Raw genomic sequence first — 10647 nt, forward strand, 5'->3', positions numbered from 1 at the left:
ATCCCTTGTTTTGCAGCCACTGGAGAGTGCCTGCACTTGAGGGGCTTTATGGCTCTGGGATTCCTCTAGCCCAGAGCAGAAAGGGCCAGTGTAGGCTCCTGGCGGGTCAGAGCCAGGTCCTTGGTGGGCATGTGGTGCCCCATAGACTTCTTAGCCAACAGGACAGTCCTCTCTTCACAGACAAACCCAAGAGAGTGGCATCAAGGAGTCTGTCTCCTGGGGCACTCAGAGGACCCAGGAGGTACCCTATGAGGCAAGGACACCCCTGGAGCGTGGCCACTCTACAGAGATCCCGGCGGTGCATCCAGGAAAACCGGTGAGGGCTCTCAGGGCTAGGTATTGAGGCTGGGGATGGGGGGGTGAGACAGGGATGGTGGTAGATGGCAGGAATGGTGTGGGGGAGAAGGTGAGAGTGGAGGGGAGGTGGGTGTGACTGTGGGCTGCTGTATGCCCAGGCTGTTGATGTCCAGATGCAGAGCATGGCCCTGAGAGGTCCTGACGGGGAGCCCCAACCCGGGCTGGAGAGTCAGGGACGAGCGGCCTCCATGCCCCGCCTGGCTGCAGAGACCCAGGTGGGTAGTCTTGGAGGGTCAGGGTCGTGGGAGGGTTGGGGACTGGGGCATGAGGAGACCTGGCATAGGGAGGGCTTGTGTCCCATGCGAAGCCTCCCCACCTGTGCTACAGCGTGGGCACTGTCAGCCCTGTTGGGTCCTCCCAGAACGCCGTGATGGTCTCAAGACGTTCAGCCAGATTCCATTGAGGCCAAGAGTCCCCACCGCTCACTTGTGTTCAGCCTCCCGTCAGGGCACTGGGGCCTCCACCCTCCAGCCTTGTGTCCCTGACCCAGCCTTTACCTCTCTCTAGGACATACCTCTCCCACCCCAGCCCGCACCTTCCCCCCAAAATGCACACAGTACCTCACACCTTGGTCCTCCCTATTTCCCCTTGAGGCTCCACGGGTGACCTGCCCTGCTTTGTCTCTAGACACTGGAGGTGGCACCGCCTCCCTCCCCTGCTCCTTCTGGGATGCTTTGACTATGGAGCGGGAAGCTCCAGGGCAGGGAGGCTGTGGGCCCTTTCACAAGGTCTCAGAGAGGGGTCTGCAGGCTGTGTCAAGGGGCTCTTCTTTCACTTGCTGGGAGGGTGAGGGCCTCTGAAGGGACACGACCTTTGGTGTTTCCCCGGGGCTGGCTCTATTCCTGCCTCCTTTTGTGGTTCCCGGTTCTACACATCTAAATTGACTTTCGTTCTCGAAACTTGTCTTTGCCTCCCACTGGTGGTGGCTCCTGTCCTTTTCCCCTTCCTGATCCTGGCCAGCTGGGCGTCCATCCAACTTGAGGACAACCCAGCAGGGGCTGTGGATCAGCTCTACTTGGAGGGCGCATTTCCGCAGGTCCTGATTTCAGCCCGGGGCAAGCAGCCTCATGGCCCTGGGCCAGCTGAGCCCTCACACTCAGCCGGTCCTCAGGGTTCTTCCAGCCAGGCCCACAGCCTCCCTCTTCCTGGCATCCTCCCTGTCCGCCAGGGATGCTGAGGCCAACAGGCTGCCTGGGCCCTGCCCGGCCTGGCAGACACAGAGAGCACCTTGTGCAGTGTGCTCTGAGAGAAAGGGTGGGATTCGGTGGGGAAGAACTTTCCCGAGAGAGGGAGTGCCATGGCTGCTGCCAGCCACCCTGGAGCCTGCCCCAGGTCCCCCTCGCAGGCTGTGTGCCAACCCATGTCCTGCCTGCCCGCAGCCGGCCCCTGACGCCAGCCCCATGAAGCGCTCCATCTCCACGCTGGCGCCCCAGCGCCCCCATGTGGCTCATCTCTGCAACGCTGCCCTGGACCGCGCCCCAGCCAGCCAGCCCGTGCCCCATCACCACCACCGCTGCCACCGCCGCAGGGACAGGAAGCAGAAGTCCCTGGAGAAGGGGCCCAGCCTGTCCGCAGACGCAGATGGCGGTGCGTGAGAGGGGTCCCCTGAGTGGCCATGGCCTGAGGCAGGGGTCTGAGACCGTGTTCCTTTTTTTGCCTCACGTACAAGCAACCCGGAGTAGGGGGCGGCGAGTCCTAGGTCTGGGGACCAGGCAGGACCACCCACCCACCTCAGCTCTTCCCTGGGTCCCCCTGCTGGCCCTGGGGACCAGGTCTGGGGTGGGGGGGAGTCTGTCTCCCAACCTGGCTCTCTGTGCTGATTTCTCCTCTTCCTGGCCAGCACCCAGCAGTGCTGCAGGGCCGGGGCCACCCCCGGGAGAGGGGCCCACAGGCTGCCGGCGGGAGCGTAGGCAGGAGCGTGGCCGGTCCCAAGAGCGGAGGCAGCCCTCTTCCTCCTCCTCGGAGAAGCAGCGCTTCTACTCCTGTGACCGCTTTGGGGGCCGTGAGCCCCTGCAGCCCAAGCCCTCCCTCAGCAGCCACCCCACATCACCGACAGCCGGGCAGGAGCCAGGACCCCCGAGACAGGTAAGACATGACCCCCTCTCCCCCCTCCACTCACTGCCCCTCCTCACAACCCTCCTGGGCCTATGCTCTGAATCCCCCTTCGTGTCCTGGTGCCCAGGCCCAAGTCTGCACCCCCCCCCCCTTTCTCACCCCATTCCTCCCCCACCAGCCCAATCCTCCCCTCCCAACTGCCTTGGACTGGCCTCTGGTCTCTCTCTTCTCTCCCTGGACTTGCCTGTCCCCCTTTGTCACCTACCATTCCCTGACTGCCACCCCAGGCCTAGCCAGCACTATGTGTCTTCCCCCCACCGCATGCCCTACCCGTCCTCCTCCCAGGGCGCCTGCCCCTCTCCAGGCCTCTCACCACCACCTTCGTGGTTCCTACTTGCACTGGCCTCTGTCCATTTGGTCTGGTCCTTTGATTTTTATTTGCTCTATTCTGTTTTCTTGTAGGGTGGTGGTTCAGTGAATGGGAGTCCCTTGTTGTCAACATCCGGTGCTAGCACCCCTGGCCGCGGTGGGCGGAGGCAGCTCCCCCAGACTCCGCTGACCCCCCGTCCCAGTGTCACCTACAAGACGGCCAACTCTTCCCCTGTCCACTTCGCTGGGGCGCAGACCAGCCTCCCCACCTTCTCCCCTGGCCGGCTTAGCCGTGGCCTTTCTGAACACAACGCCCTGCTCCAGAGAGACCCCCTCAGCCAGCCTCTGGCTGCTGGCTCTCGGATCGGCTCCGACCCTTACCTGGGGCAGCGTCTGGACAGTGAGGACACTGTCCGCGCCCAGCCTGAGGACACGCTCACCTTCGAGGAGGCTGTGGCCACCAACTCGGGGCGCTCCTCCCGGACTTCCTATGTGTCCTCTCTGACCTCCCAGTCCCACCCCCTCCGTCGCGTGCCCAATGGCTACCACTGCACTCTGGGACTCAGCTCGGGCGGCCGGGTTCGGCACAGCTACCACCACCCCGACCAAGACCACTGGTGCTAGCTCGCTGCACCACCTCCACCACACACCTGCTCAGCGGGCGCGTTCCAGTCGATGAGTTTTATCATCCACGCTGGGCTCCCAGGGACGCTCAGGGGCACCAATGCGGGGGCAGCAGCCCCTGGGAGGAGGGGCCTCGCCTTTGGGGCCAGCTGGGGGGAGGCCCCGCTTCTCCCCCCCTCCTCTTTGATGCTGGACCAATTCCTAAAGCCCTTTTGGAGAGGGACGTGGCTCTCTCTATCCCCTTGTATGCTGCCTGCCTGGGTCTCATACCACAGACCCTACATGGGAAGTGGCTGCATGTGCTGAGTAGGACCCTGCCAGTCTGAATCCTGTGTGATGGATCCCAGCATCTGGGGTGTGTGCCTAGAGCCATTTTTAGGAGGTCTGAATCTTGTGGAGACCATCCTTTATTCAAGTGTGTGGTACAGAGGAGCCCAGCGTGTTTAAGAGCCTGGCAAGACAACACAGTTGACAGTCAACAGCAGCAGCCTTGGGAGCCTGCTTTTGGCTCCATGCAAGTCTTGTCCGCGCCCACAAACACACACATGTGTGGCATTGCCCTTTGTACCTGGGACAGCAAATGGACACTAGAAGTACACTCACACACTCTCTGTCCTCTCCCAGATGCTGTCATCCCTGACAGGGACCAAATCTGGAAACCATTCTTGCTGTGGGTTTTGGTTTTTAATCACGACACCCTTCCCTCTTTTGTCAGTTCCATATACTTGACCTAGAAAAAAAAGAAAACCAGAAAAATGGGGAAGGAAATAGTAATATAACTTAAAGAAAAAAATCCAACCTGTAGGAAGCTCTCAGCTCTTCAGTGTGTGTGTGTGTGTGTGTGTGTGTGTGTGTGTGTGTGTGTGTCTTGTGCGAGGCAATGCTCTTGTGTCCAGCCCGGGTGGTCCCCCAGTGACCCCTGGCTCCTGCTGCTCTTGACCAAGTGCCTGACTTCCGAGCCCTCTCGTGCCAGGCTCCTGGGGGCGGTGACGTGAGGCCTGTGTGGTGGGTTTTGTGGAAACAGTTCCAAATATCAACCAAGTAGAAAGCTGCTGTCAATGGAGAACACTCATATAACATCCAGGAGGAGGTTATAGGTGGAAATGAAGTGACCATTCCCCCGTTTTCCTCCCACCAGCATGAGAGTTTCCTGGGAAGCCACAGAGCAGGGTAGAGCGTGTCCTTGTATGGGGGGTTTTCAGTCTGTTCTACATCTGAATCTCAGGGATGGGATGCCTGCCAAAGGGGGCATGATGTCTGTTGTCGTGAAAGTTTCTTTTCAGATAAGGCCAGAGGGAGGGAGAGGTGGTGGGAAGAGGGAGAGGTGGGAGCAGTGGAGTTGGAGCTGTCGGGGCAGGAGTGAGGGCCTGTGTTTGAGCAGATGCGGGCACTTGGGATGTCCTGACTGAAATGAGGCCCAAACTCGGAGGAAGCGATTGGTGAAGGAGGACCTTGGCTACTGCGGCTCAGATGGGAGTTTCTGAAGCCCAGCACTGTGTGTGGCACGAGACATGGGAAAGCGGGAAACAAAAGAGAAATCCAACCTCATGGCCATTCTCAAAAGGGAAAGACCATAGTTAGGAGGCTGTGCATAAAACACTGGGACACCTTTTGTTTTGTGAACAAAGGGAACGTTTAGATGATGTGATTCTAGTGCATCCTCCCTGTTTGGAAATGTCAGATGATCTCTTTGCTGGATCATTTGAGTGTTCCCATTGGCTTTTACCCCATGACTCACCTTGAAGAAACTTGGCCTGTGATGTGTGTGTGCGTGTCTGTGTGTGGAGGTGTGTCCTAGTGAGTGGATGTCGTTAACCCATAGGGCTATGCAACAAAAGACACACATTTAATAGAAATAAATCACGTAAGACCGCCACCTGTTCTAGGGTTTCAGCATGATTGTGACCAAACCATTTTATAGAATTTCCTTACTGGAAGGCACAACACTCTGAAACTTTAAGATTACAGAGTATTTTACTGCAATAGGAAATAATAAACTGGAATGGAATCTCAGACTGTGCATGAGATCGCTGTGCTCCTGTTGCAAAGCAGAAGGACCTGTATTTTGATACTGATGTTTCATCTCTGGCCCATGTTATTTTGAATGTATCCATTCTGTGCAGAACCACAGCTACTTTCCTGGCCATGTTGGGTGGAGAATCACTGTTCTAGCCCCACAGAGCCTCACCACTTTGTCTGGATTCCTCTAGACACTGGAATTGGTGAAAACTACAGGGAGTGGGGGAGGAGATACTGTGTCCTGTTTTCCTGAATTTGGGTTTTGTTTCTGTATCGTCTCTTTTCAGCTATCCTATGTTTCCACTGAGATCTCATAGTGAGTTGCCAAATTTGAAATGCATTAACCAGTTGTCTGCATCTGGACCAGTCAAGCAGTGGCTGTAGTTTGAATAAGTTATGTGTGCATGTAAAATATATACATATATACATATATACAAGTATGTGCATGAAAATGTATATCTTCGTACTTTTTGATACAATGTATTCATTTGTTAATTTTTAATTATATTTGATATAAATCAAAGGTTTGTTGCAAAACTTTATATTTAAGAACAGTGTTAAAAAAATACCCAAAAAGAAGTCCCAACCATGCAACACAACTGGGGCCTGCTTTAAAACAATCCTGTGATTGATGAGTTTGCTGCCTGAGTAATATTGATCACCCAGACTTTGGATTCTGCTATTGTTTCTACAATGACATTTTGTATGAATCAAAGTCCTTGGATTAAAATAAAACTTAGCAAAAAATCAAAAATAAACCCCATTCTGCTGGGTGATGTATGTGAGGGCTGTGGGAATCAACAATCAGTGAGTCCACGAGAGGCAAGGCCACCTCCATGGGCATGTGGGCAGGATTCCACAGTTGAGGAGGTCTCAGGAGAAAATGAGAATCCCCTAAAACTTGTTTGGTTCTGTTCACAATGCAAGTGTGGATCAGCCTGAGAATCTGGGTGGGGTTAGGGTTAGGGTCATGGGTTGGGGTCAAGGCCAGGCTTGAGATGGGGGTCAGGGTCTGGATCAGGGCCAGGGTTTAGGTTAGGGTTAAGCATAACTGGCTTTCTTTCCCCTCCTCCATCTCTGTGGGCCTCTGCAGGATAGACAGGCCTCATCCAGGGTCACACATGCATCAGAGGTTGAGCTGGAGCATTGGTTTTCTGCCCCTCAGTCCTAGGCTCTAACAGAAGAAAAGCAAAATGCCCACCTGGTTGCTGACTGTTTCAGATCCAACTCCACCCCAGCCAAGGGTTATGGAGGGCCTCAGAGGTCATACAGGGTTCTTCCACCCTCTCACCTGGGAAGGGTGCTGCTGGCCCCACTCTGCCTGGGGTGCCCCAGGTTCTAGCACAGCTGCGGCCCACAGGGCACTCAGTAGACATGTGTGGCTTGATACAGAACTGGCTGCAGTGGCCTACCACCCGCCACGTGCGCCTTCTTGAAGGCCTGTGAGGCCCTACCCACGCCGGCTGGACCCTTCATCCTATCCGAGTGATCAGCAGTGAATAGCAGGCAGGACAAACCTTGGCCTCTGACCATCCAGGCAGGCATCTGTGGTCCTCCAACTCAGGCCAGGCAGGGTCTTGACACCCCCCATGGCCAATTAGCTGTGCTGCTATGCAGTATAATAGGTCCGTGGGCAGTATAGGCAGCCCTGAGGGATGTTTCTGTTCCCAATGTCTGTGTGGTTGAGACAAGTGCCTCCTCTCTCTCAGTCTCTTAGCTTGCCAAGGGAAGCAATGACCCTCCAAATGTGAATGTGGCCCTGGCCACAGCAGGCATACAGCAGACTGGCCCTGCAGTCCTTTGGCCTCCCGATTTGACACGCGTACTTGTTAAGAATCAAGGGCATGGGAGCAACTGTGTCTCCAGTGGGCAGTTTCTCACTGAGGCTGTGTGGTCTCAGAGAACCATGTGCATGACCCACGGACCGTAGCCTCCAGAAAGCCTGCCAAGTGTGGATTTATGGTGTAGAATAATCCTTGAACCTCCCACTGCTTCACTGAGAAATAATTTCCTTACCATCCTCACATTTGATCCCTGCTCTTTGTTTTCTTTTGTTTTTATTATTAAAATTAAAAAAAGTTTTTTTGGAGAGTGAGAGAACACGTATGACAGGGGGCAGAGGGAGAGAGAGAGATAAAGAGAGAGAATCTTAAGCAGGCTCCACGCTCAGCACAGAGCCCAACGTGGGGCTTGATCCCATGGCCCTGGGATCATGATCTGAGCCAAAATCAAGAGTTGGACGCTCAACCACCTGAGCCACCCAGGCGCTCCTGATCTCTGCTCTTTATAAAGGAAAGAGATAAGACTGGAAAACAGGCCAGTTTGTTCTTTGGGAGTGGGTGATTAATGTGGTCGGGGTGGGGGCAGGTTTGAATCCTGGGCTTCCTCCTCCCAGGGACATGAGTGAAGTCTGTGTGCCTTCCAGTTTCTGAGATTTGAGCACCTGATGCCCAAGGCAGGAACCTTGAGTTTAGTACCAACAGTGCTAAACACTTTTGCAGAAAGTGGAAGAGCGTTTTGCCTTCGTGGGAGTCCAACAAGAGCACTAGATGGGCGACTGCAGTCCCTGACCCCAAGAGAACCCCTTCCTTCCCTGGACTTCGGATTCCACAGCTGCACTGTCAGCCATTGGTGATGCGGAATCTGGTACCTTCCCAACCCGGCATCCGTTGTCACGCCCAAGTCCAGCACTTATCTTTCCTTTCGGAACTATGTCTCACCTGCCTCCCATCCAAACAGTTCCAGAGGGCAGCCCCCACATTCCACCCACCTTGAAGATGGGCATATGGTCCAAGTCTAGCCAACCCCATGCTCCATCCTCTGGGTGCTCTGATGGATTCAAGGATGAGAATGTGACCCAAGACAGGCCAAAGACACTTAAAGCCATGACTTTTTGTGGAACCCAAGAGAAAGAGAAACCCTTCCTAAGAGAATGGACAGTGAGTGGGTGTCAGCTTGGAGTTGCTGGAGGCCCCAGATGCAGTGAGGCAGACCATGCATAAGGCACGTAGCAGGATGGAGGGTTGGAGAGGGTCCAGGTAACATTGTGAGTGTGTGAGCCCCTGGGCCTGCCAGATTCAAACACTCTTAATTTGCCACTTGCAAGTATTGATTTATTTCTATGATTAAAAAATATTAATTCATTTTACTTCAGTAAGTGTGTCCAGTTCCTTGCCATCCAAAAATGTGCTAGCTGACACATCACAACCAACGATCCCTGAGATCCCCTGTGCACACTTCTTCACTGGGTGGGCCATGGCTGGGGGAGATGAAGAGAGTGGGCGGAGTCAGGTCTCAGGAGAGCTCCAGAACAGCTCTGTCCCTGTTCCTTCTCCGTCCTGGGAGAGGAAAACCCTAGAACAGTGAGAGGAGAACTAACAGGAGAAAGAGGCCCCTGGATGACTAATTGCTCTGTTTGTATTTTCCATATTTTAGGGTCCGTCTTGTTAATGTGTATTTTTAGCAGGAAACCACTCATCTCCTCTAGGTTTCTGCTCTGATGCAATAGGTTTCTCTTATTTGACCTTTAATTTCTACTCTTCTGTTTTTCTACAGAATGGCAGGAATATACTATGCAGAGCCCATACTGTAGGAGAAGGGAGTTAGCTCCACCTCCTTGGTGGATGGCTGTCTAAATCTATTATGTGGAATTTGCTAGGAAAGGTCTATTCAACACATTTGTAAAAAAAAAAAAAAAAACACCTATGCAATCTGTTAATAAAAATGCAGCCAAGTAATTTAAAGGATACCATTGGCTTCACTGAACAATTAATGAAGCAAGCAGCATCCCATCTAGCAAATAGAAAGGAGCTCCTTTGAGTTACAGGGAAGGAAATGTTTTTAAAGGCAGAGAAAGAATTGAAAAAAAGAGAATCATCAGCAAAGGATGCATTGTTTTAGGCAAGGTCACCATTCCAAGGGGGACTGAAGGGGCCATTCAGTACATTTTCCAGGTTGACTGGTTGAAGGTTACCTGGGGCGTGTGTGTATGAAACTGCAGTTAGATTAGGTAGTAAGTCTTGGTTTGCTGAGTCTCTGAACATAGTGACTACACTTTTGGGCCCGTGGTTTTCTAACTTTTTCTTCCTTTTCTTTTCTTTCTTTCTTTCTTTCTTTCTCTCTCTCTCTTCTTTCTTTCTTTCTTTCTTTCTTTCTTTCTTCTTCTTTCTTTCTTTCTTTCTTTCTTTCTTTCTTTCTTTTCTTTATCTTTCTTTCTTTCTTTCTTTCTTTCTTTCTTTCTTTCTTTCTTTCTCTTTCTTTCTTTCTTTCTTTCCAGTGTGGACACCCGGTAGTCATATTCCAGCACTACGGTGTTTGGCTGCTGATTCATTCCTGCTTGGCCACTGAGCGCACTTTCTACTGTCTCCTCCTGTTTTCCTTTGACATATTTCCATCTTTGTGTGGGATTTCTTGGTAATTCCTTACTTTCTGATATTCAATATTATCCTGGATCCTATATTTACTGTCTCAGTCTCGGTGTCAGCAATGTCTTCAAGGAGCCCTGGTTCCTTTCATTAGAGAATGGTATTAAAAAGCTTAAATGTGGGAGCTAAATGCGTTCATTGGACAATTCAGGGAAATATATGTACGTATTCCAACCTATGTATACACACCTAATTGTAAAGTTTTCTATGTGGAAATGTCTGTATCTATATTAAGCTAAAGATGAGTTTACACTGATGTCTCCAACCTGGTCCACCATCACACAGACATTGTGATCTTCTCCCTTTGCTGGTCTGTAACTTCCCACTCCAGTAGTGAGAAACCTGACTCCCACCACCTGCCATTTAAGTAATTCATTGCTCTGTTCCAGATCACAGCTGTAGAGTTTTCAGAACTGTTGGCTACCACCCTGATGGGAAAGAACTTTATGAAATAGAGTCCACTATTTATGTACAGTACATTTTTCCCTTTGTCCATAGATTCCATTCACTTCCAAAGTTACTTAGGTCAGCACCTTTTGCCACACAATTTACAGTGAGATCCTCCCCCCACCAATACATCCTAATATGGTTAGATTATTTGTCACAGTCTGTATCTCCCCGAAGGGGAGGAAGAAAATATCCTTGGTCCTTCCAAGGTTCTTCCAACTGGACAAAAAAATGAAATTGACCTGAGACAGAGCCTGGATGCAGGGCTTGAACTCACAGACCGCGACATCATGATCTGAGGCGAGGTCGTGAGTTTCTGAGCAAGGTTTTTCACAAAGTAGAAGTTTTAATT

At 52.3% G+C, this 10647-nt stretch overlaps 1 protein-coding gene across 1 annotated transcript in view; it reads left to right on the plus strand.

Moving 5' to 3' along the window:
* CACNA1B (calcium voltage-gated channel subunit alpha1 B) overlaps positions 1 to 4165 on the plus strand; it is a 190550-nt gene extending 186385 nt beyond the window's left edge. The window contains exons 43-47 of the mRNA XM_030293870.1: positions 181 to 316; positions 456 to 572; positions 1737 to 1944; positions 2198 to 2442; positions 2875 to 4165. Of these exons, the coding sequence (XP_030149730.1) occupies positions 181 to 316; positions 456 to 572; positions 1737 to 1944; positions 2198 to 2442; positions 2875 to 3405 (1237 nt within the window). The 3' untranslated portion in view covers positions 3406 to 4165. The remainder of the gene's footprint in view (positions 1 to 180; positions 317 to 455; positions 573 to 1736; positions 1945 to 2197; positions 2443 to 2874) is intronic.
* The last annotated feature ends 6482 nt before the right edge of the window (positions 4166 to 10647 follow it).

Source organism: Lynx canadensis, chromosome D4 (genome assembly GCF_007474595.2).
Source record: "Lynx canadensis isolate LIC74 chromosome D4, mLynCan4.pri.v2, whole genome shotgun sequence".
Taxonomy (NCBI): Eukaryota; Metazoa; Chordata; class Mammalia; order Carnivora; family Felidae; genus Lynx; species Lynx canadensis.